Source organism: Somniosus microcephalus, unplaced genomic scaffold (assembly GCF_052327205.1).
Source record: "Somniosus microcephalus isolate GS21.2 unplaced genomic scaffold, FLI_Smic_1.0 unresolved_chr1, whole genome shotgun sequence".
Taxonomy (NCBI): Eukaryota; Metazoa; Chordata; class Chondrichthyes; order Squaliformes; family Somniosidae; genus Somniosus; species Somniosus microcephalus.
Genome location: NW_028225179.1, coordinates 107,604,376 through 107,630,538, shown reverse-complemented (window position 1 = coordinate 107,630,538; position 26,163 = coordinate 107,604,376). Strand labels below are relative to the sequence as shown.

The following is a 26,163-nucleotide window of genomic DNA, read 5'->3' as shown; positions in this document are numbered from 1 at the left end:
CTCACTCCAGGACTGGCAGGGTCAGGAGTCTCTCTTACCCCTCACCCCAGGACTGGCAGGGTCAGGAGTCTCCCTTACCCCTCACCCCAGACTGGCAGGGTCAGGAGTCTCTCTTACCCCTCACTCCAGGACCGGCAGGGTCAGGAGTCTCTCTTACCCCTCACTCCAGGACCGGCAGGGTCAGGAGTCTCCCTTACCCCTCACCCCAGGACCGGCAGGGTCAGGAGTCTCTCTTACCCCTCACCCCAGGACTGGCAGGGTCAGGAGTCTCCCTTACCCCTCACCCCAGGACTGGCAGGGTCAGGAGTCTCTCTTACCCCTCACCCCAGGACTGGCAGGGTCAAGAGTCTCTCTTACCCCTCACCCCAGGACTGGCAGGGTCAGGAGTCTCTCTTACCCGTCACCCCAGGACTGGCAGGGTCAGGAGTCTCTCTTACCCCTCACCCCAGGACTGGCAGGGTCAGGAGTCTCTCTTACCCCTCACCCCAGGACTGGCAGGGTCAAGAGTCTCTCTTACCCCTCACCCCAGGACTGGCAGGGTCAGGAGTCTCTCTTACCCGTCACCCCAGGACTGGCAGGGTCAGGAGTCTCTCTTACCCCTCACCCCAGGACTGGCAGGGTCAGGAGTCTCTCTTACCCCTCACCCCAGGACTGGCAGGGTCAGGAGTCTCTCTTACCCCTCACCCCAGGACTGGCAGGGTCAGGAGTCTCTCTTACCCCTCACCCCAGGACCGGCAGGGTCAGGAGTCTCTCTTACCCATCACCCCAGGACCGGCAGTGTCAGGAGTCTCTCTTACCCCTCACCCCAGGACTGGCAGGGTCAGGAGTCTCTCTTACCCCTCACCCCAGGACTGGCAGGGTCAGGAGTCTCCCTTACCCCTCACCCCAGGACTGGCAGGGTCAGGAGTCTCTCTTACCCCTCACTCCAGGACTGGCAGGGTCAGGAGTCTCTCTTACCCCTCACTCCAGGACCGGCAGGGTCAGGAGTCTCTCTTACCCCTCACCCCAGGACCAGCAGGCTCAGCAGTCTCTCTTACCCCCTCACCCCAGGACTGGCAGGGTCAGGAGTCTCTCTTACCCCTCACCCCAGGACTGGCAGGGTCAGAAGTCTCTCTTACCCAGTCACCCCAGGACTGGCAGGGTCAGGAGTCTCTCTTACCCCCTCACCCCAGGACTGGCAGGGTCAGGAGTCTCTCTTACCCCGTCACCCCAGGACTGGCAGGGTCAGGAGCGTCTCTTACCCCTCACCCCAGGACTGGCAGGGTCAGGAGTCTCCCTTACCCCTCACCCCAGGACCGGCAGGGTCAGGAGTCTCTCTTACCCCTCACCCCAGGACTGGCAGGGTCAGGAGTCTCTCTTACCCCTCACCCCAGGACTGGCAGGGTCAGGAGTCTCTCTTACCCCATCACCCCAGGACCGGCAGGGTCAGGAGTCTCTCTTACCCCCTCACCCCAGGACTGGCAGGGTCAGGAGTCTCTCTTACCCCTCACCCCAGGACTGGCAGGGTCAGGAGTCTCTCTTACCCCTGACCCCAGGACTGGCAGGGTCAGGAGTCTCTCTTACCCCTCACCCCAGGACTGGCAGGCTCAGGAGTCTCGCTTACCCCTCACCCCAGGACTGGCAGGGTCAGGAGTCTCTCTTACCCCATCACTCCAGGACTGGCAGGGTCAGGAGTCTCTCTTACCCCTCACCCCAGGACTGGCAGGGTCAGGAGTCTCTCTTACCCCTCACCCCAGGACCGGCAGGGTCAGGAGTCTCTCTTACCCCTCACTCCAGGACTGGCAGGGTCAGGAGTCTCCCTTACCCCCTCACTCCAGGACCGGCAGGGTCAGGAGTCTCTCTTACCCCTCACCCCAGGACTGGCAAGGTCAGGAGTCTCTCTTACCCCTCACCCCAGGACTGGCAGGGTCAGGAGTCTCTCTTACCCCTCACCCCAGGACTGGCAGGGTCAGGAGTCTCTCTTACCCCCTCACCCCAGGACTGGCAGGGTCAGGAGTCTCTCTCACCCCTCACCCCAGGACTGGCAGGGTCAGGAGTCTCTCTTACCCCTCACCCCAGGACTGGCAGGGTCAGGAGTCTCTCTTACCCCTCACCCCAGGACTGGCAGGGTCAGGAGTCTCTCTCACCCCTCACTCCAGGACCGGCAGGGTCAGGAGTCTCTCTTACCCCTCACCCCAGGACTGGCAGGGTCAGGAGTCTCTCTCACCCCTCACCCCAGGACTGGCAGGGTCAGGAGTCTCTCTCACCCCTCACCCCAGGACTGGCAGGGTCAGGAGTCTCTCTCACCCCTCACCCCAGGACTGGCAGGGTCAGGAGTCTCTCTCACCCCTCACCCCAGGACCGGCAGGGTCAGCAGTCTCTCTCACCCTTCACCCCAGGACTGGCAGGGTCAGGAGTCTCTCTTACCCCTCACTCCAGGACCGGCAGGGTCAGGAGTCTCTCTCACCCCTCACTCCAGGACCGGCAGGCTCAGGATGTGAAGGAATATACTATAAGCCTTTTTAGAGAAATACACTATCTTGTGAAAGAATTCTGGCCTTACTGAAAGAGGACAAGTTGTTGACCGTGAATAAAGAACCTTTTTGAAACAGAAGGTGGATGGCTCCGAGTGGCTGACCTTTTGTGAACAACACAATGGTCAACCCCTGGGTAAGTGATATAAATTAATCTTATGGCACTGTGATCAGACCCAGGCGAGTGGTGGAAACGGACAGAGCGCGGTGATGTGGTTTTTGCGCCGATCACGAATCAGCGGGGCGCAGGGAGGCAACGTACTCGGTGGGTGGGAAGTTCCCCTCCCCCTCCTCCCCTGAAGGTGCTGACTCTGGCTGGGTTCAGTTCTACACTCACTGGTTCCCTTCTCTCTCCTCCCCTGAAGGTGCTGACTCTGGCTGGGTTCAGTTCTACACTCACTGGTTCCCCTCCCTCTCCTCCCCTGAAGGTGCTGACTCTGGCTGGGTTCAGTTCTACACTCACTGGTTCCCCTCCCTCTCCCCCCCTGAAGGTGCTGACTCTGGCTGGGTTCAGTTCTACACTCACTGGTTCCCCTCCCTCTCCTCCCCTGAAGGTGCTGACTCTGGCTGGGTTCAGTTCACTCACTGGTTCCCCTCTCTCTCCTCCCCTGAAGGTGCTGACTCTGGCTGGGTTCAGTTCTACACTCACTGGTTCCCCTCCCTCTCCTCCCCTGAAGGTGCTGACTCTGGCTAGGTTCAGTTCACTCACTGGTTTCCCTCCCTCTCCTCCCCTGAAGGTGCTGACTCTGGCTGGGTTCAGTTCTACACTCACTGGTTCCCCTCCCTCTCCTCCCCTGAAGGTGCTGACTCTGGCTGGGTTCAGTTCACTCACTGGTTTCCCTCCCTCTCCTCCCCTGAAGGTGCTGACTCTGGCTGTGTTCAGTTCTACACTCACTGGTTCCCCTCCCTCTCCTCCCCTGAAGGTGCTGACTCTGGCTGGGTTCAGTTCCACACTCACTGGTTCCCCTCCCTCTCCTCCCCTGAAGGTGCTGACTCTGGCTGGGTTCAGTTCTACACTCACTGGTTCCCCTCCCTCTCCTCCCCTGAAGGTGCTGACTCTGGCTGGGTTTAGTTCTACACTCACTGGTTCCCTTCTCTCTCCTCTCCTGAAGGTGCTGACTCTGGCTGGGTTCAGTTCACTCACTGGTTCCCCTCCCTCTCCTCCCCTGAAGGTGCGGACTCTGGCTGGGTTCAGTTCTACACTCACTGGTTCCCCTCCCTCTCCTCCCCTGAAGGTGCTGACTCTGGCTGGGTTCAGTTCTACACTCACTGGTTCCCCTCCCTCTCCTCCCCTGAAGGTGCTGACTCTGGCTGGGTTCAGTTCTACACTCACTGGTTCCCCTCCCTCTCCTCCCCTGAAGGTGCTGACTCTGGCTGGGTTCAGTTCACTCACTGGTTCCCCTCCCTCTCCTCCCCTGAAGGTGCTGACTCTGGCTGGGTTCAGTTCTACACTCACTGGTTCCCCTCCCTCTCCTCCCCTGAAGGTGCTGACTCTGGCTGGGTTCAGTTCTGCACTCACTGGTTCCCCTCCCTCTCCTCCCCTGAAGGTGCTGACTCTGGCTGGGTTCAGTTCTACACTCACTGGTTCCCCTCCCTCTCCTCCCCTGAAGGTGCTGACTCTGGCTGGGTTCAGTTATACACTCACTGGTTCCCCTCCCTCTCCTCCCCTGAAGGTGCTGACTCTGGCTGGGTTCAGTTCTACACTCACTGGTTCCCCTCGCTCCTCCCCTGAAGGTGCTGACTCTGGCTGGGTTCAGTTCTACACTCACTGGTTCCCCTCCCTCTCCTCCCCTGAAGGTGCTGACTCTGGCTGGGTTCAGTTCACTCACTGGTTTCCTTCTCTCTCCTCCCCTGAAGGTGCTGACTCTGTCTGGGTTCAGTTCTTCACTCACTGGTTCCCTTCTCTCTCCTCCCCTGAAGGTGCTGACTCTGGCTGGGTTCAGTTCTGCACTCACTGGTTCCCCTCCCTCCTCCCCTGAAGGTGCTGACTCTGGCTGGGTTCAGTTCTACACTCACTGGTTCCCCTCCCTCTCCTCCCCTGAAGGTGCTGACTCTGGCTGGGTTCAGTTCACTCACTGGTTCCCCTCCCTCTCCTCCCCTGAAGGTGCTGACTCTGGCTGGGTTCAGTTCACTCACTGGTTCCCCTCCCTCTCCTCCCCTGAAGGTGCTGACTCTGGCTGGGTTCAGTTCTACACTCACTGGTTCCCCTCCCTCTCCTCCCCTGAAGATGCTGACTCTGGCTGGGTTCAGTTCTACACTCACTGGTTCCCCTCCCTCTCCTCCCCTGAAGGTGCTGACTCTGGCTGGGTTCAGTTATACACTCGCTGGTTCCCCTCTCTCTCCTCCCCTGAAGGTGCTGACTCTGGCTGGGTTCAGTTCTACACTCACTGGTTCCCCTCCCTCTCCTCCCCTGAAGGTGCTGACTCTGGCTGGGTTCAGTTATACACTCGCTGGTTCCCCTCTCTCTCCCCCCCTGAAGGTGCTGACTCTGGCTGGGTTCAGTTCTACACTCACTGGTTCCCCTCCCTCTCCTCCCCTGAAGGTGCTGACTCTGGCTGGGTTCAGTTCACTCACTGGTTCCCCTCCCTCTCCTCCCCTGAAGGTGCTGACTCTGGCTGGGTTCAGTTCTGCACTCACTGGTTCCCCTCCCTCTCCTCCCCTGAAGGTGCTGACTCTGGCTGGGTTCAGTTCTGCACTCACTGGTTCCCCTCCCTCTCCTCCCCTGAAGGTGCTGACTCTGGCTGGGTTCAGTTCTGCACTCACTGGTTCCCTTCTCTCTCCTCCCCTGAAGGTGCTGACTCTGGCTGGGTTCAGTTCTACACTCACTGGTTCCCCTCCCTCTCCTCCCCTGAAGATGCTGATTCTGGCTGGGTTCAGTTCCACTCTCACTGGTTCTCCTCCCCTGAAGGTGCTGACTCTGGCTGGGTTCAGTTCTACACTCACTGGTTCCCCTCCCCCTCCTCCCCTAAAGTTGCTGACTCTGGCTGGGTTCAGTTCTACACTCACTGGTTCCCCTCTCTCTCCTCCCCTGAAGGTGCTGACTCTGGCTGGGTTCAGTTCTACACTCACTGGTTCCCTTCTCGCTCCTCCCCTGAAGGTGCTGACTCTGGCTGGGTTCAGTTCTACACTCACTGGTTCCCTCCCTCTCCTCCCCTGAAGGTGCTGACTCTGGCTGGGTTCAGTTCTACACTCACCGGTTCCCCTCCCCCTCCTCCCCTGAAGGTGCTGACTCTGGCTGGGTTCAGTTCTACACTCACTGGTTCCCTTCTCTCTCCTCCCCTGAAGGTGCTGACTCTGGCTGGGTTCAGTTCCACACTCACTGGTTCCCCTCCCCCTCCTCCCCTGAAGGTGCTGACTCTGGCTGGGTTCAGTTCACTCACTGGTTTCCCTCCCTCTCCTCCCCTGAAGGTGCTGACTCTGGCTGGGTTCAGTTCTACACTCACTGGTTCCCTTCTCTCTCCTCCCCTGAAGGTGCTGACTCTGGCTGGGTTCAGTTCTACACTCACTGGTTCCCCTCCCTCTCCTCCCCTGAAGGTGCTGACTCTGGCTGGGTTCAGTTCTACACTCACTGGTTCCCCTCCCTCTCCTCCCCTGAAGGTGCTGACTCTGGCTGGGTTCAGTTCACTCACTGGTTTCCCTCCCTCTCCTCCCCTGAAGGTGCTGACTCTGGCTGGGTTCAGTTCTACACTCACTGGTTCCCCTCCCTCTCCTCCCCTGAAGGTGCTGACTCTGGCTGGGTTCAGTTCCACACTCACTGGTTCCCCTCCCTCTCCTCCCCTGAAGGTGCTGACTCTGGCTGGGTTCAGTTCTACACTCACTGGTTCCCCTCCCTCTCCTCCCCTGAAGGTGCTGACTCTGGCTGGGTTCAGTTCTACACTCACTGGTTCCCCTCGCTCCTCCCCTGAAGGTGCTGACTCTGGCTGGGTTCAGTTCTACACTCACTGGTTCCCCTCCCTCTCCTCCCCTGAAGGTGCTGACTCTGGCTGGGTTCAGTTCACTCACTGGTTTCCTTCTCTCTCCTCCCCTGAAGGTGCTGACTCTGGCTGGGTTCAGTTCTACACTCACTGGTTCCCCTCCCTCTCCTCCCCTGAAGGTGCTGACTCTGGCTGGGTTCAGTTCTACACTCACTGGTTCCCCTCCCTCTCCTCCCCTGAAGATGCTGACTCTGGCTGGGTTCAGTTCTACACTCACTGGTTCCCCTCCCTCTCCTCCCCTGAAGGTGCTGACTCTGGCTGGGTTCAGTTATACACTCACTGGTTCCCTTCTCTCTCCTCCCCTGAAGGTGCTGACTCTGGCTGGGTTCAGTTCTACACTCACTGGTTCCCCTCCCTCTCCTCCCCTGAAGGTGCTGACTCTGGCTGGGTTCAGTTCTACACTCACTGGTTCCCCTCCCTCCTCCCCTGAAGGTGCTGACTCTGGCTGGGTTCAGTTCACTCACTGGTTCCCCTCCCTCTCCTCCCCTGAAGGTGCTGACTCTGGCTGGGTTCAGTTCACTCACTGGTTCCCCTCTCTCTCCTCCCCTGAAGGTGCTGACTCTGGCTGGGTTCAGTTCTGCACTCACTGGTTCCCCTCCCTCTCCTCCCCTGAAGGTGCTGACTCTGGCTGGGTTCAGTTCTACACTCACTGGTTTCCCTCCCTCTCCTCCCCTGAAGGTGCTGACTCTGGCTGGGTTCAGTTCTACACTCACTGGTTCCCCTCCCTCTCCTCCCCTGAAGGTGCTGACTCTGGCTGGGTTCAGTTCTACACTCACTGGTTCCCCTCCCTCTCCTCCCCTGAAGGTGCTGACTCTGGCTGGGTTCAGTTCTACACTCACTGGTTCCCCTCGCTCCTCCCCTGAAGGTGCTGACTCTGGCTGGGTTCAGTTCTACACTCACTGGTTCCCCTCCCTCTCCTCCCCTGAAGATGCTGACTCTGGCTGGGTTCAGTTCTACCCTCACTGGTTCCCCTCCCTCTCCTCCCCTGAAGATGCTGACTCTGGCTGGGTTCAGTTCTACACTCACTGGTTCCCCTCCCTCTCCTCCCCTGAAGGTGCTGACTCTGGCTGGGTTCAGTTCACTCACTGGTTCCCCTCCCTCTCCTCCCCTGAAGGTGCTGACTCTGGCTGGGTTCAGTTCACTCACTGGTTCCCCTCCCTCTCCTCCCCTGAAGGTGCTGACTCTGGCTGGGTTCAGTTCACTCACTGGTTCCCCTCCCTCTCCTCCCCTGAAGGTGCTGACTCTGGCTGGGTTCAGTTCACTCACTGGTTCCCCTCCCTCTCCTCCCCTGAAGGTGCTGACTCTGGCTGGGTTCAGTTCTACACTCACTGGTTCCCTTCTCTCTCCTCCCCTGAAGGTGCTGACTCTGGCTGGGTTCAGTTCTGCACTCACTGGTTCCCCTCCCTCTCCTCCCCTGAAGGTGCTGACTCTGGCTGGGTTCAGTTCTACACTCACTGGTTTCCCTCCCTCTCCTCCCCTGAAGGTGCTGACTCTGGCTGGGTTCAGTTATACACTCGCTGGTTCCCCTCTCTCTCCTCCCCTGAAGGTGCTGACTCTGGCTGGGTTGAGTTCTACACTCACTGGTTCCCCTCCCTCTCCTCCCCTGAAGGTGCTGACTCTGGCTGGGTTCAGTTCACTCACTGGTTCCCCTCCCTCTCCTCCCCTGAAGGTGCTGACTCTGGCTGGGTTCATTTCTGCACTCACTGGTTCCCCTCCCTCTCCTCCCCTGAAGGTGCTGACTCTGGCTGGGTTCAGTTCTACACTCACTGGTTCCCTTCTCTCTCCTCCCCTGAAGGTGCTGACTCTGGCTGGGTTCAGTTCTACACTCACTGGTTCCCTTCTCTCTCCTCCCCTGAAGGTGCTGACTCTGGCTGGGTTCAGTTCTACACTCACTGGTTCCCCTCCCTCTCCTCCCCTGAAGGTGCTGACTCTGGCTGGGTTCAGTTCTACACTCACTGGTTCCCCTCCCTCTCCTCCCCTGAAGGTGCTGATTCTGGCTGGGTTCAGTTCTACACTCACTGGTTCCCCTCCCTCTCCTCCCCTGAAGGTGCTGACTCTGGCTGGGTTCAGTTCTACACTCACTGGTTCCCTTCTCTCTCCTCCCCTGAAGGTGCTGACTCTGGCTGGGTTCAGTTCTACACTCACTGGTTCCCCTCTCTCTCCCCCCCTGAAGGTACTGACTCTGGCTGGGTTCAGTTCTACACTCACTGGTTCCCCTCCCTCTCCTCCCCTGAAGGTGCTGACTCTGGCTGGGTTCAGTTCTACACTCACTGGTTCCCTTCTCTCTCCTCCCCTGAAGGTGCTGACTCTGGCTGGGTTCAGTTCTGCACTCACTGGTTCCCCTCCCTCTCCTCCCCTGAAGGTGCTGACTCTGGCTGGGTTCAGTTCTGCACTCACTGGTTCCCCTCCCTCTCCTCCCCTGAAGGTGCTGACTCTGGCTGGGTTCAGTTCTACACTCACTGGTTCCCCTCCCTCTCCTCCCCTGAAGGTGCTGACTCTGGCTGGGTTCAGTTCTACACTCACTGGTTCCCCTCCCTCTCCTCCCCTGAAGGTGCTGACTCTGGCTGGGTTCAGTTCACTCACTGGTTCCCCTCCCTCTCCTCCCCTGAAGGTACTGATTCTGGCTGGGTTCAGTTCACTCACTGGTTCCCCTCCCTCCTCCACTGAAGGTGCTGACTCTGTCTGGGTTCAGTTCCAAACTCACTGGTTCCCCTCCCTCTCCTCCCCTGAAGGTACTGATTCTGGCTGGGTTCAGTTCACTCACTGGTTCCCCTCCCTCCTCCCCTGAAGGTGCTGACTCTTGCTGGGTTCAGTTCACTCACTGGGATCCTGAAGCCCTGCTCTGCCCTCGTAAGGATGACACATAAAATAAAGGACACCTCCCTTTCACACCTTTTTATATGGTGAACCCAGAACACCTGGAGATGCGGCAGATTCTGGAATATTACAAGCTGATGTGGCAGTAAAGAATTGCCGAGGTCAGCAGAAAGTTGAATAGTGATACAGGAAACATTGTGCTATCCGGCACCGACGGGACCGAGCTGTTGCCGTCCCATCAAAACTGCTGGACAAACCAGCGCTAATGTTGAAACATACGGAGATTTTGAGCTCCGTATCTGCCAACAAACCCTGTTGCTTGCTTCTAAACAGTCGGCCGTACCTTGCAAGCGTCTCTGTAGCTTAGCAACAGCTTCAGCGAGACCTTGCAGAGCCTGACTGGTGAAAAAAAAGCAACGAAAAGAAAAAAAACCTAACGAAACGGCTCCTGATTTTTGCTTGTGGATCGAGCATTCCGGACAGTTAACCTCCGGATAAACCAAAGTTTCCTGTAATTAACTTGCATCAGCAGAAACCTTAAAGGAAATACAACTGAAAAAGGGTTATAAATATTGAAGTCTCAAATGAGATAGCAGAGTTGCTTTAATCGGGCAAAGCGATTCTTGACTACAGAGGCGGCTCTGTGGTGTTCCACTCTTTGTACCTCGGGGATCAAAGAAAGGTATTTTGATATTGATGGATATCCTGTATAGAAAACTTTAAGAACTGTAATACTGTAGCGAAGTTTAGATTTAAAAGTAAGATTCTCTGTTAAAAATAAGATCGTATTTTTTCTCTTTTTAGAACTGCTAATGTTGCGATTGACTGATTCACTAACTGTAAATTGCATGTCGGTTCTTTTAATAAAATCTCTATATATTTTTAGAATTGTCTCACATAAGTCTTCTGTATCAATAACTCGCAAACTCAATCTCTGTACACTCTTTGGTGGAGAGTTACATTTCTGAGGGGAGTTCTCCGGACCCTCATAATATCCGGGACGTTACAGTCTGGCTAAACTTATTAAAAGTGATATCTGGAGGACAGTTACATTCTCGGGTTGCTCCTTTCCTTTAGGGAGAGATAGCCCAGACCCAGTTAAGCGTCTTTAGGATTCGGCTACCTCAAACTTTAGTTGAAAGTGAACATCTGAGAAATACGCCTGATCTGGGATAGTCCCAAAGGGGCTAGGACTAGTAAATATCCTTTCAAGGAGTGTCTCTTATTTATTACCCTTGGATCGGCAGGGTCAGGAGCGTCTCTTACCCATCACCCCCAGGACTGGCAGGGTCAGGAGCGTCTCTTACCCATCACCCCCAGGACTGGCAGGGTCAGGAGCATCTCTTACCCATCACCCCCAGGACTGGCAGGGTCAGGAGCGTCTCTTACCTGTTACCCCCAGGACTGGCAGGGTCAGGAGCGTCTCTTACCCATCACCCCCAGGACTGGCAGGGTCAGGAGCGTCTCTTACCCATCACCCCCAGGACTGGCAGGGTCAGGAGCGTCTCTTACCTGTTACCCCCAGGACTGGCAGGGTCAGGAGCGTCTCTTACCCATCACCCCCAGGACTGGCAGGGTCAGGAGCGTCTCTTACCTGTTACCTCCAGACTGGCTCCTGTGATGTAGCTGCTGTCGTCGGAGGCCAAGAAGGCACAGACATCAGCCACCTCTGCGGAGAGATACAGACAGTCAGAGACCACAGACAGGACAAGCTGCCTGCTCAGCAATTACCTACGGTACCACATACACTTACAGGAGCAGCATAGAGACACAAATCATGTGTCATAGCATCATACTGCACAGAAGGAGGCCATTCGACCCATTGAGCCTGTGCCAGCTGTTTGAAAGAGCTCTCCAATTAGTCCCACTCCCCCCTCTTTCCCCGCAGCCCTGCAAATTTTTCCCTCCAAGTATTTATCCAATTCCCTTTTAGAATGTTATTATTAAATCTGCTTCCATCGCCCTTTCAGGCAGTGCATTCCAGATCATAACATCTCGCTGTGTAAAAAAAAACTCGTCTCCCCTCTGGTTCTTTTGTCAATGGTCTTAAATCTGTGTCCTCTGGTTACCGACCCTCCCATCGGTGGAAACAGTTTCTCCTTCTTTACTCTATCAAACCCCTTCATAATTTTGAACACCTCTATCAAATCTCCCCTTAACCTCCTCTGCTCTAAAGGAGAACCATGCCAGTTTCTCCAGTCTCTCCACAGACACAGTCTGCAGTCTTAACCCCGTCGCTCACTCTCCATTAACAGCTTGGTACTGATCCTGGCAGGGGCCATTAACCATCCAGTTAGAATCTGATTGAAAAGTCTGGGTACGGCCTAAGCTGCGTTGTTCTCGAATCTCTTTTCCTGGATCCCCCTCCCCTCCTGAAAGTGCTGACCCAGTTGCCCGGGTACAGATGCCCCCAGTTGCCAGTCACCCTCCAGTAACACGCCCTAAAGGCCATACGTCACATGTGACTCCGGGACGGTGACTGGCAGCGGGCTATTCGACCATACAGGGCATCGCATTCATCCCCAATGCTGCTTTCTCCGAACATAGGGGTGCGCACTTTCGGGCGGGGGGGGGGGGGGGGCGGGGGTCACTGGATAGCGACCGGGAGTGGGAACCCTGGCTCATTTTATCTCTCTCCCAAAGCGCTTTACAGCCAATGAAGTATTTTTGAAGTGTAGTCACTGTTGTAATGTAGGAAATGGGAGAGCCAATTTGTGCACAGCAAGGTCCCACAAACAGCAATGTGATAATGACCAGATAATCTGATTTTAGTGATGTTGTTTGAGGGATAAATGTTGGCCAGGACACCGGGGAGAACTCTCCATGTCTTCTTCCAGTAGTGCCATAGGATCTTTTATATCCACCTGAGGGGGCAGACAGTGCCTCGGTTTATCGTCTCAACAACAACTTGTATTTATATAGCGCCTTTAATGTAGTAATACATCCTAAGGCGCTTCACAGGACTGTTATAAAGCAAAATTTGACACCGAGCCACATAAGGAGACATTAGGGCAGATGATAAAAGCTTGTTCAAAGAGGTGGATTTTAAGGAGCGTCTTAAAGGAGGAGAGAGAGGTGGAGAGGTTTCAGGGAGGGAATTCCAGAGCTTAGGGCCGAGGCAGCTGAAGGCACAGCCACCAATGGCGGAGCGATTAAAATCGGAGATGCTCAAGAGGGCAGAATTGGAGGAGTGCAGATAGCTCAGAGGGTTGTAGGGCTGGAGGAGGTTACAGAGATGGGACGGGGCGAGGCCATGGAGGGATTTGAAAACAAGGATGAGAATCTCAGTGTTTATGCTGTACACGAACCTCCTCCCACCTTACTTCATCTAACCCCATTAGTATATTCTTCTATCCCTTTCTCCCACATGTGTTTATCTAGCTTCCCCTCAAATGCATCTATGGCTCCTCGCCTCAACAACTCCCTGTGGTAGCGAGTTCCACATTCTCACCACTCTCTGGATAAAGAAGTTTCTCCTGAATTCTCTATTGGATTTATTAGTGACTATATTATATTTCTGGCCCCTAGTTCTGGTCTTGCCTGCAAGTGGAAATATTTTCTCTACGTCTACCCTATTGAACCCTTTCATAATTTTAAAGACCTCAATCGTATCGCCCCTCAGTCTTCTCTTTTCCAGAGAAAAGAGCCCCAGCCTGTTCAGCCTCTCCTGATAAGTATAACCTTTCAGTTCTGGTATCGTCCTTGTCAATCTTTTTTGCACCTTCTCCAGTGCCTTTATATCCTTTTTATAATATGGTGACCAGAACTGTGCGCAGTACCCCAAGTGTGGTCTAACCAAGGTTCGATACAAGTTTGACATAACCTCTCTGAAAAGATCCCAGGGTCAGTCCCTGGCTTGTGCTGATCCCAGAGGGTTGCCTCTCTTGATTGCTGCTAGGGTCACTACCCCTTGCTGAAAAGCAGCACTAGGTGAGGACAGAATCTGGCAGAGGCTTCACGTTATAAAAGGGGAAGGGTTCACAGAATCACAGAAACCCCACAGTGCAGATAGAGGCCGTTTCGGCCCATCGAGCCTGCACTGCCACATATCCCACCCGATCCCTGTAACCCCTACACCAACACATATCCCACCCTATCCCCGTAACCCCACGTATTTAATCCCCCTAACACTAAGGGTCAATTTATCATAGCCAATCAACCTAACCTGCACATCTTTGGACTGTGGGAGGAAACCGGAGCACCCGGAGAAAACCCACGCAAACACGGGGAGAATGTGCAAACTCCACACAGACAGTCACCCGAGGCTGGATTCGAACCCGGGTCCCTGGCGCTGTGAGGCAACAATGCTAACCACTATGCCACCATAGTAAGGTTACATAGAATTACGTAGAATATACAGCACGGAAACAAGCCATTGGGCCCAACCAGTCTGTGCTGTGTTAATACTCCACACGAGTCTCCTCCTGTTCCATCTACCTCATCTCAGCCTTTCAGCATATCTTTCTATTCCCTTTTCTCTCATGTACTCATCCAGTTTCCTTTTTTTAAAGCATTATGCTATTCGCCTCAACCACTTCCTGTGGTCGCGAGTTCCACACTCTAACCACTCTCTGAGTGAAGAAATTTCTCCTTATTTCCCATTGGATTTGACTATCTTGTGTTTATGGCCCCTAATTTTCGATTCTCCCACAAGCGGAAACATTCTCTCCACATCTACCCTGTCCAACCCATTCACCATTCTGAAGACCTCTATCAGGCCACCTCTAATCTAAGTCTTCTCTTTTCTGAAGAAAAAAATAATAGTTTGACGAGAGGTAACCAAATAGTACGAGTTTAAGATGGAATCGTAGAATAGTACACCACAGAAGGAGGCCATTCAGCCCATGGAGTCTGCACTGCCTCTTTCGAAGACCAATCCAGTTAGTCCCACTCCCCCGCTCTTTCTCCACATCCCTGCAATTTTTTCTCCTTCAAGTATTTATCCAATTCCCTTTTGAAGGCTACCATTGAATCTGAATCCACTACCCTATCAGGCAGTGCATTCCAAATCCTAACCACTCGTGTAAAAAAGTTTTTCCTCGTCTTCCCTGTGGCTCTTTTGCCAATCACCTTAAAATGTGCCCGCTGGTTATTGAACCTTGAGCCATTGGAACAGTTTCTCTTTATTTACTCTATCTAACACTTCATGATTTTAAACACTTCTATCAAATCTCCTCTTAGCCTTCTCTGCTCCGAGAACAATCCCCCAAGATAATTACCAACAGATAATTAAAGGGGAGGTTACGTAGAGACAGGCTAAAATATGAATTCTCTGCCACAAACCATTCTTTTAAAAGGCAATGAGACAGTTGCTTGGAAAAGAAGAACATTATAGGGCAATGGGGAGCGAGCAAGAGAGTGGGATTAGACTGGGTGGCTCAGGCGGTGAATAACACTGGCACAGACTCGCGCAGCCAAACGGCCTGTTTCTGTGCTGGAATATCCTCCCCGATTAAAGGGCCAGGGCCGCAGGGGTAAGGTACCAGAGGGATAGCGGTAACTGTGTAATTCAACCCAGCAAGGGTCAGGAGGAGGAAAGGGAGAGGCGTTGGATGTGACGTTAAACCGAGGGCCCCATCGGCCTTCTCAGATGGACGTAAAAGATCCCGCGGCTGCTATTTCGAAGAAGAGCAGGGGCGTTCTCCCCCAGTGTCCTGGGGCCAATATATACCTCCTCAACCAACATCACGAGAAAGAGAGATTATCTGGTCATTATCGCATTGCTGTTTGTGGGATCTTGCTGTGTGCAAACTGACTGCTGCATCTCCCTACGTTACAATGGTGACTACACTTCAAAATAAAAGTACTTCAATGGCGGCTGTAAAGCGCTTTGGGATGTCCTGAGGTGGTGTAAGACGCTGTCTTCCTTTAAATTTGGCGACAGAGATGGGCCTCAGGGGAACGTAATAAAATGTCTCAAGGCCGCTTCACAGGAGCGATTTTCAAACAAAATTTGGCGCCAAGCCACGCAAGAAGATATTGGGACAGGTGACCAAAAGCTTAGTCAAAGAGGTAGGTTTAAAGGACGTAGAGGTAGAGATGTTTAGGGAGGAAATTCCACAGCTCAGGGCCTTGGCAGCTGAAAGTATGGCCGCCAATGGCGGAGCGATTAAAATCGGGGGATGTGCAAGAGACCAGAATTGGAGGAGCGTCGAGATCTCGGAGAGTCGTAGGGCTGGAGGAGGTTGCAGAGATAGGGAGGGAGCGAGGGCCATGGGGGGATTTGAACACGAGGATGAGACCCTCGATCTACGAGATACATGAGCCCCCCACCCCACCCCACTCCCAGGCTCTGCTGCACATGACGTTCTCTGCTAACTGAAGGAATCCAGTAAAGAGTCTTACTCACCAGAAGGGTCTCCCAGACGTCCCAAGGGCACCAGCGTCAAAACCTGGGGGGGGGGGGGTGGTGGGGGAGAAATTATATTCCATAAATAACGCACTGCAAATGGGTCAAGCATACCCTTGGCCTCTAATTGCCTCCCATGCCTGAGGGTGCTGAGGTGCAGTAAAGAGGGACGCTGTTAGCCAACCCGAGGTGTTCTTCATGTGTGAGCCATGACAGTGAGCGTCCGTAGGCAATTCAGTCACTTGGTCAACTTCCTGTGTGCAATGCCACAGGAAATGAACTAATAATAAACCTGCTCACTAGTTTAGCGTGAACGTTTTACTGCTTTCATGTGTTCAAAGTCCAGGGGAGCATCATGGGGCTGGCTGCCAAATCCAATAAGTAAACAGAGTGACAGGGATTTGCGTTGGGACTACTGAGCTCGTTGCGTTATCAGGTGCTTGGCATATACAGATGTACTCCTGGCTCAGAGACGTGCTCGTTGGCACTGAGCACGAGGGGAATTATCTGTTGTGCTGCACACCGTCCTGCTCTAATGCAAACCTGCTCCGTCCCTGAAACTGCAATCAACAACCTACTCCTGCCAAACCGTGTGGTATCAAAGTCCATATGCACAGTGTATACATAGAATCATAGAAAGTTACAGCACGGAAGGAGCCCATTTCAGCACATCGTGTCCGCGCCGGCCAACAAAGAGCTATCCAGCCTAATCCCACTTCCCAGCTCTTGGTCCATAGCCCTGCAGGTTAGAGCATCCCAAGTGCACGTCCAAGTACTTTTTAAATGTGGTTAGGGTTCCTGCCTCTACCACCCTTTCAGGCGGTGAGTTCCAGACCCCCACAACCCTCTGGGTGAAGAAATTTCCCCTCAAATCCCCTCTAAACCTTCCCCCAATTACTTTAAATCTGTGCCCCCTGGTTTTTGACCCCTCTGCTAAGGGAAATAGGTCCTTTCTATCTACTTTATCTAGGCCCCTCATAATTTTATACACCTCTCCTGTGTGAGTGTCTGTGGAACGGTCTCCTGTGTGAGTGTCAGTGGTACCGTCTCCTGTGGGAGTGTCTGTGGAACCGTCTCCTGTGTGAGTGTCTGTGGAACCGTCTCCTGTGTGAGTGTCTGTGGAACCGTCTCCTGTGTGTGTCTGTGGAACCGTCTCCTGTGTGAGTGTCTGTGGAACCGTCTCCTGTGTGAGTGTCTGTGGAACCGTCTCCTGTGTGAGTGTCTGTGGAACCGTCTCCTGTGTGAGTGTCAGTGGAACCGTCTCCTGTGTGAGTGTCAGTGGAACCGTCTCCTGTGTGAGTGTCTGTGGAACCGTCTCCTGTGTGAGTGTCTGTGGCACCGTCTCCTGTGTGCGTGTCTGTGGAACCATCTCCTGTGAGTGTCTGTGGAACCGTCTCCTGTGTGAGTGTCTGTGGAACCGTCTCCTGTGTGAGTGTCTGTGGAACCATCTCCTGTGTGAGTGTCTGTGGAACCGTCTCCTGTGTGAGTGTCTGTGGAACCGTCTCCTGTGTGTGTCTGTGGAACCGTGTCCTGTGTGAGTGTCTGTGGAACCGTCTCCTGTGTGAGTGTCTGTGGAACCGTCTTGTGTGTGTCTGTGGAACCACGTCCTTTGTGAGTGTCTGTGGAATCGTCTCCTGTGTGAGTGTCTGTGGAACCACGTCCTTTGTGAGTGTCTGTGGAACCACGTCCTTTGAGAGTGTCTGTGGAACCACGTCCTTTGTGAGTGTCTGTGGAACCACGTCCTTTGAGAGTGTCTGTGGAACCACGTCCTTTGTGAGTGTGTGGAACCACGTCCTTTGAGAGTGTCTGTGGAACCACGTCCTTTGTGAGTGTCTGTGGAACCACGTCCTTTGTGGGTGTCTGTGGAACCACGTCCTTTGTGAGTGTCTGTGGAACCACGTCCTTTGTGAGTGTCTGTGGAACCACGTCCTTTGTGAGTGTCTGTGGAACCACGTCCTTTGTGAGTGTCTGTGGAACCACGTCCTTTGAGAGTGTCTGTGGAACCACGTCCTTTGTGAGTGTCTGTGGAACCACGTCCTTTGTGAGTGTCTGTGGAACCACGTCCTTTGTGAGTGTCTGTGGAACCACGTCCTTTGAGAGTGTCTGTGGAACCACGTCCTTTGAGAGTGTCTGTGGAACCACGTCCTTTGAGAGTGTCTGTGGAACCACGTCCTTTGTGAGTGTCTGTGGAACCACGTCCTTTGTGAGTGTCTGTGGAACCACGTCCTTTGTGAGTGTCTGTGGAACCATCTCCTGTGTGAGTGTCTGTGGAATCGTCTCCTGTGTGAGTGTCTGTGGAACCACGTACTTTGTGAGTCAGCACCAATAGGGAAGGAGGGGAGAAAAACAAGAAAATGTGGAGAGGGAAGGGTTTTACAAAAATCCCTGAAGTTCAATCGAGACAGTGTCTTTACTGTAACGTTACACGTCGATCTGCTCTTACCATATCCAGCACCTTCTGAGGAACCTTAGCTGCCATTGGTGTGTCAATGAATCCTGGGAGGATGGTGTTGCACCTGATTCCAAACCTGCAACAACAGAGACACTGAGGGTGAGACACTGAGTGAAAGAGGCAGACATGCACTGCAATACAGTCAGACAGGTAACACATAGTATAACACACATTAACACAAACACACCACATAATGCATATACAGTGACACAGCTTTTCATAAAATTTCCCTTTCATAAAACCATGTTGACTCTGCCTAATCATATTATGATTTTCTAAGTGCCCTGTTATCACATCCCTAATGATAGGTGCTAGCATTTTCCGTACTACTGATGTCAGGCTAACTGGTCTATAGTTCCCTGTTTTGTCTCTCCTTCCTTTCTTGAATAGTGGGGTTGTAGGAATTCGGGTTGACCTCAGCAGGTATTGAACGAATGCCTACTAAATAATCGAGTTCGACTTCAGGAGAACAATAAATAAGTTCTTTAATGCAGGAAGCAGACGAAATACAGCAGGTAAGTGAGTTGGTTGCAGGAGAGCCGTAGAGTAGGTCTTTCCCCAGCGGGGACGCCACGAGGACTGACTCCGCAGTCCTGTGGAGAGCGTGATGACGTCATCACGCTCGGCCGCGTTTTCCCGCGCTTGTGTGGTCACGTGACCGCGTCGTGACGTTAGCGCGTTTGCCCGCGCCTGGGCGGTCACGTGACCTGCGTCGTTGCGTCGGCGCGTAACTGTGGCTGGCCGTTGCGGCCGAAGACGTGAGAGCGGGCAGCCGAACCAGGCCGGCGGCCATTGCGGGCGGCCGAACCGGGCCGGCAGCCATCGCAGGAGCCGGAGGCTGAGTTGTGCCGGCGGCCACCACAGGAGCGGGAGGCTGAGTTGTGCCGGCGACCGTCGCGGGAGTGGAAGGCTGCGCTGGGCCGGCTCGCATCTGGTGAGTCACGTGATGCGCATTCTTAAAGGGGCAACGGCCCAAACAGGTAAGTTAAAGGGGCAACGGCCCAAACAGGTAAGTTATGTACATACAAAGGTAAGTTAAAGGGAATTATGTATATACATAGTAAGGGACACCCAGTGGTACCGCCACAGGGTTACATTTACCAGCTTCCAATCCATGGGGACCATTCTAGAATCTAGGGAATTATGGAAGACCAAAACCAATGCATCCACTATCTCATAGAAGATAGGAGCAGGAGTAGGCCATTCGGCCCGTCGAGCCTGCTCTGCCATTCAATGCGGTCATGGCTGATCATCCAAGTTCAGTACCTGGTCCCTGCTTTCTCCCCATACCCCTTGATCCCTTTAGCCTTAAGAAATATATCCAACTCCTTCTTGAATATATTTAATGTATTGGCCTCTACTGCCTTCTGTGGTAGAGAATTCCACAGGTTCACCACTCTCTGGGTGAAGAAATTCCTCCTCATTTCTGTCCTAAAAGGCCTACCCCTTATCCTTAGACTGTGACCCCTGGTTCTGGACTCCCCGACCATCGGGAACATCCTCCCTGCATCTAGTCTGTCCAGTCCTGCCAGAATTTTATAAGTTTCAATGAGATCCCCTCTCATTCTTCTAAACTCCAGCGAGTACAAGCCCAATCGTCCCAATCTCTCCTCATACGTCATTCCTGCCATCCCAGGTATCAGTCTGGTGAATCTTCGCTGAACTCCTTCCATGGCAAGAATATCCTTCGTCAGATAAGGCGACCAAAACTGCACACAATACTCAAGATGTGGTCTCACCAAGGCCCTGTACAACTGCAGCAAGACATCCTTGTTCCTGTACTCAAACCCTCTCGCTACGAAGGCCAACATACCATTTGCCTTCTGCAGCCAACTCCTTTTAAACCCTAGGATGTAGGCCATCAGGTCCAGGGGATTTGTCAACTTTTAGCCCCATTAATTTCTCCAGTACTTTTTCGTTACTAATATTAATTTCTTTCAGTTCCTCACTCTCATTAGACACTTGGTTCCCCACTATTTCCGGTATTTTTTTTGTGTCTTCTACTGTGAAGACAGATACAAAATATTTGTTTAACACCTCTGCCATTTCCTTATTCCCCATTATAATTTCTCCTGTCTCTGCCTCTATGGGACCCACGTTTACTTTTGTTAACCTTTTCCTTTTTACATACTTGTAAAAGCTCCTACAATCTGTTTTTATATTTCTTGCTAGTTTACTCTCATATTCTATTTTCTCCTTCTTTATCAATTTCTTGGTCGTCCTTTGCTGATTCCTAAAACCCTTCCAATCTTCAGGCTTACTACTCTTTTTGGCAACAATGTAAGCCTCACTGTACCTCTCTGTACCTTCCTGACCCACTCTGCTTGATTTTACCCAAATCGCTACACTGCTCTACAGCCTTGACTTTCTTCTTTAGACTTATAAATTTACCTTTACCCTCCCCCTCTTTATTAGTTTAAAGCCCAATCTATCGCCCTAGTTAGTCGATTCGCCAGTAACATACACAGGATAATGCACACACTAACACACTATACAACGCAAATACTGTAACGCACAGTATAATGCACCCACTGCAACATAATATAGCGCACACGCTGTACCTTAGTATAATGCACACACTGCAGCACACACTGCAACACACACACACACACAGTAACACACACACACAGTAACACACACACAGTAACACAGTAGTGAGTACCTGGCCAGTTCTTTCGCACTGGTCTTTGTCAGGGCCACCACTCCAGCTTTGGATGCTGTGTAATTTGCCTGTCCCAGATTTCCAACCTGCCACAATAGAGCAAAGGCAGAGTAAATCTCCTCACACAAACACACTGCAGCCCACGCACCCCCATCTCCCCTTCACAGCGGGGACACTGTCAGACTGAAACCCAGCAGGGCCGTGTGGAGCACTCTTTCTTCAGCCTTATATTAAACCCACAGATCGCTGGCAAGGGGCACGTTTCTTCCCAAGTGACTCGCTTGGCCCTCGAGCCAGACAGTGAGGCACAAGAAAGCCCCAAACACAGGGCTGGGAGGTAGAGTGGGTCATTCGCTGACCTTTCACCTCTGGAGCGTGGATTCAAATCGAACCTAGACTGATGGGATTTTTTTTTGTTATTTATTAATTCACGGGATGTGGGCCTCGCTGGCAAGGCCAGAATTTATTGCCCATCCCTAGCTGCCCTTGACAAGGTGGTGGTGAGCTGTCTTCTTGAACCGCTGCAGTCCGTGTGATGAAGGTACTCCCACAGTGCTGTTAGGGAGGGAATTCCAGGATTTTGATCCAGCGACGATGAAGGAATGGCCAATATATGTACAAGTCAAGATGGTGTGTAACTTGGAGGGGAGTGTGGAGGTGGTGGTGTTCCCATGCGCCTGCTGCCCTTGTCCTTCTAGGTGGTAGAGGTCGCGGGTTTGGGAGGTGCTGCCGAAGAAGCCTTGGTGAGTTGCTGCAGTGCATCTTGTAGATGGTTCACACTGCAGCCACGGTACGCTGGTGGTGGAGGGAGTGAATGTTTAAGGCAGTGGATAAGAATATAAGAAATAGGAGCAGGAGTAGGCCATACGGCCCCTCGGGCCTGCTCCGCCATTCAATAGGATCATGGCTGATCCGAATCTAGACTCGCGTCCACTTCCCTGCCCTCTCCCCGTAACCCCTAATTCCCTTATCTGCTAGGAAACTGTCTATCTCCATTTTAAATTTATTTAATGTTGCAGCTTCCACAGCTCTCTGGGGTAGCAAATTCCATAGATTTACTACCCGCTGAGTGAAGAAGTTTCTCCTCATCTCAGTTTTGAAAGGGCAGCCCCTTATTCTAAGATTATGCCCCCTAGTTCTAGTCTCACCCATCAGTGGAAACATCCTCACCGCATCCACCCGATCAAGCCCCCTCACAATCTTATATGTTTCGATAAGATCGCCTCTCATTCTTCTGAACTCCAATGCGTAGAGTCCCAACCTACTCAACCTTTCCTCATACGTCAACCCTCTCATCTCCGGAATCAACCGAGTGAACCTTCTCTGAACCGCCTCGAGAGCAAGTATATCTTTTCTTAAATATGGAAACCAAAACTGCATGCAGTATTGCAGGTGTGGCCTCACCAATACCCTGTATAACTGCAGCAAGACGTCCCTGTTTTTATACTCCATCCCCCTTGCAATAAAAGCCAAGATTCCATTGGCCTTCCTGATCACCTGCTGCACCTGCATACTAACTTTTTGTGTTTCATGCACCAGGACCCCCAGATCCCTTTGTACTGTAGCACTTTGCAGTTTCACTCCATTTAGATAATAACTTGCTCTTTGATTTTTTCTGCCAAAGTGCATAACCTCACACTTTCCAATGTTATATTCCATCTGCCAAATCTCTGCCCACTCACTTAGCCTGTCTATGTCCTTTTGCAGGTTTTTTATGTCCTCCTCACTCACTGCTTTCCCTCCCATCTTTGTATCGTCGGCAAACTTGGATATGTTGCACTCGGTCCCTTCCTCCAAATCGTTAATATAGATTGTAAAGAGTTGGGGTCCCAGCACTGACCCCTGCGGAACACCACTAGTTACTGATTGCCAGCCCGAGAATGAACCATTTATCCCAACTCTTTGTTTTCTGTTAGATAGCCAATCTTCCACCCATGCCAGTATATTACCCCCAATCCCGTGATTTCTTATCTTGATCAGTAATCTTTTGTGTGGAACCTTGTCAAATGCCTTTTGGAAGTCCAAATACACTACATCCACTGGTTCCCCTTTATCCACCCTGTATGTTACATCCTCAAAGAATTTGAGCAAATTTGTCAAACATGACTTCCCCTTCATAAAACCATGCCTACTTTGTCCTATTAAATTATGTTTATCCAAATGCTCTGTTACTGTTTCCTTAATAATGGACTCCAACATTTTGCCAACCACAGATGTTAGGCTAACTGGTCTATAGTTTCCAGCTTTTTGTCTACTTCCCTTCTTAAATAAGGGTGTTACATTAGCAGTTTTCCAATCTGCCGGGACCTTTCCTGAGTCCAGGGAGTTCTGGAAAATAGTCACCAATGCATCCACAATCCCTACCGCCACTTCTCTCAAGACCCTAGGATGTAGGCCATCAGGTCCGGGGGATTTATCCGCCTTAAGTCCCATTATTTTACTGAGTACCATCTCCTTAGTGATTTTAATCGTCTTTAGCTCCTCCCCCCGCCATTGCCCCCTGTTTGTCCAGTGTTGGGATATTTTTAGTGTCCTCTACTGTAAAGACTGATACAAAATATTTGTTCAGCGTCTTTGCCATCTCCATGTTCCCCACCACTAGTTTCCCGGTCCCATCCTCTAAGGGACCAACTTTCACTTTAGCCACCCTTTTTCTTTTTATATAGCTGTAGAAACTCTTGCTATCTGTTTTTATATTTTTTGCTAGTTTACTTTCATAAGCTATCTTCCCTTTCTTAATTAATCTTTTAGTTATTGTTTGCTGGCTTTTAAATGCTTCCCAATCTTCTATCCTCCCACTAGATTTGGCTACTTTATATGCCCTTGTTTTCAGTCAGATACTATCCTTTATTACTTTACTAAGCCACAGATGGCTGTCTTTTCTTTTACTCCCCTTTTTCCTCAGTGGAATATATTTATCTTGAAAGATGTGAACTATCTCCTTGAATGTAGACCACTGCTCTTGTACCGTCTTACACTTTAATCTGTTTTCCCAGTCCACTTTAGTCAATTCTACTCTCATACCTTCATAGTCTCCTTTATTTAAGCTCAGTATGCTGGTTTGAGATCCAACTCTCTCACCCTCAAACTGAATTTGGAATTCAACCATATTATGGTCACTCATTCCAAGGGGATCCTTTACTAGGACATTTTTTATTAATCCTGGTTCATTACACAGGACCAGATCTAAGATTGCCTGTCCCCTGGTTGGTTCAGTTACATACTGCTCAAGGAACCCGTCCCTAATACACTCTATGAACTCTTCCTCAAGGCTGCCATGCCCAATTTGATTAGTCCAGTCAATATGAAAGTTAAAATCCCCCATGATTATAGCTGTTCCCTTATTACAAGCCCCAACTATTTCCTGATTTATACTCCGACCAAGAGTTGCAACTGTTAGGAGGCCTATAGACTAGGCCCACTAGTGACTTTTTCCCCTTCTTATTCCTCATCTCCACCCAAACTATTTCACTATCCTGATCCTTTGACCCAATATCATTTGACTATTGCAGTGATTTCATCCTTGATTAACATAGCAACCCCACCTCCCTTTCCTTCCTGTCTGTCCTTCCTAATTGTCAAATACCCTTGTATGTTTAGTTCCCAGTCATGATTATCTTGCAGCCATGTTTCCGTAATGGCCACCAGATCATACCCATGTGTAGTTATTTGTACCGTCAACTCGTCAATTTTGTTACGAATGCTGCGTGCATTCAGATAAAGAACTTTCAAATATGTTTTCTGACAATTTATTCCTGCTTTTACCCCTTTTACTACTTTACCTTTATCATTATATACATTCTGTCCCTTCCTGACACGCTCTGGTTTTTAATTCCCCCACTGCTACCTTGCTCTATTGCCTTCTCCGGTCATTTTTATTTTTCGCTCTCTTAAAACCTCCCCCCAACTAATTAGTTTAAAGCCCTCTCTACAGCCCTAGCTATTCGATTCGCCAGGACTCTAGTCCCAGCACTGGCCAAGTGAAGTCCGTCCCAACGGAACAGCTCTCTCCTGTCCCAGTACTGATGCCAGTGTCCCAGGAAGCAAAACCCATTTCTCCCACACCAAGCTTTGAGCCACGCATTTAACTCTCTAATTTTATTTACCCTAGCCAAATTTGCATGTGGCTCAGGTAGTAATCCAGAGATTATTACCCTTGTGGTTCTGCTTTTTAATTTGGCCCCTAGCTGCTCAAACTCCCTCAGCAGAACCTCCTTTCTTGTCCTATCTATGTCGTTGGTACCAACATGGACCACGACAACTGGATCCTCCCCCTCCCACTCCAAGTTTCTCTCCAGCCCAGAGGAGGTGTCCTTAACCCAGGCACCGGGCAGGCAACACAGCCTTCGGGACTCTCGCTCTCGGCTGCAAAGAACTCTCTCTATCCCCCTAACAATACTATCCCCTACCACTACAACATTTCTTTTATCTCCCCCCACTTGAATGGCCCCCCGCTCCACGGTGCTGTGGCCAGGTTGCTCATCCTCCCCGCAGTCCCTGTTCCCATCCTCACAGGGAGTAAGAGCCTCAAACCTGTTCGACAAGAGCAAGGGCTGCGGCTCCTCCAACACTACCCCCTGGATCCCCGTACCTGCCTCACTCCTGTCACACCATCCTGACCCTGGCCACGGGCTACATCGGAATTAATTAATCTAATTGGTGTGACGACCTCCTGATACACAGAGTCCAGGTAACTCTCCCCCTCCCTGATGTGTCTCAGTGTTTGAAGCTCGGACTCCAGCTCTTCAACACGGAGCCGGAATTCCTCGAGCAGCCAACACTTACTGCAAATGTGATCACTGTGAGCATCAATGGTGTCCACCAGCTCCCACATATTGCAGCAGCAACACATCACCTGATCTCCCATTCTATGTAATTAATTACATTTATTAATATTATTCTTAAATACCCTCTGCCCCGATTCTAGATGATGAATATCGCACCTTAGAAACTATAAACCAGAGAGTTTAAGCTTAAAAAGAGAGAAAAACTCACCAACCAATCACTGACCCGCTTTCTGGTGACGTCACACTTGGATTACTTTTTACCTCTCTCCTTCCCTCTGAGGTCCGAGACTGGAGACTGGTAAACCTACCTGGGTCTCTGAAGCTTTTTCAAGCTTCCCGCTCGCGCCTCCCGCCGACACCCGCGGTCTGAGGCCTTACCTGGGTCTCTGAAGCTTTTTCAAGCTTCCCGCTCGCGCCTCCCGCCGACACCCGCGGTCTGAGGCCTTACCTGGGTCTCTGAAGCTTTTTTAAGCTTGCCGCTCGCGCCTCCCGCCGACACCCGCGGTCTGAGGCCTTACCTGGGTCTCTGAAGCTTTTTTAAGCTTCCCGCTCGCGCCTCCCGCCGACACCCGCGGTCTGAGGCCTTACCTGGGTCTCTGAAGCCTTTTC

The 26,163-nt window shown here is 51.9% G+C and overlaps 1 protein-coding gene across 1 annotated transcript in view; it reads right to left on the bottom strand.

Annotated features, from left to right (window-relative positions):
* LOC147095698 (E3 ubiquitin-protein ligase TRIM69-like) overlaps window positions 1–26,163 on the bottom strand; it is a 107,654-nt gene that overhangs the window by 6,920 nt on the left and 74,571 nt on the right. Inside the window, exons 13-16 of the mRNA XM_085974747.1 lie at window positions 20,768–20,853; window positions 18,097–18,181; window positions 15,654–15,696; window positions 10,899–10,973 (exon numbers count right to left, since the gene is read on the bottom strand). Coding sequence (XP_085830873.1) covers window positions 10,899–10,973; window positions 15,654–15,696; window positions 18,097–18,181; window positions 20,768–20,853 — 289 coding nt within the window. The remainder of the gene's footprint in view (window positions 1–10,898; window positions 10,974–15,653; window positions 15,697–18,096; window positions 18,182–20,767; window positions 20,854–26,163) is intronic.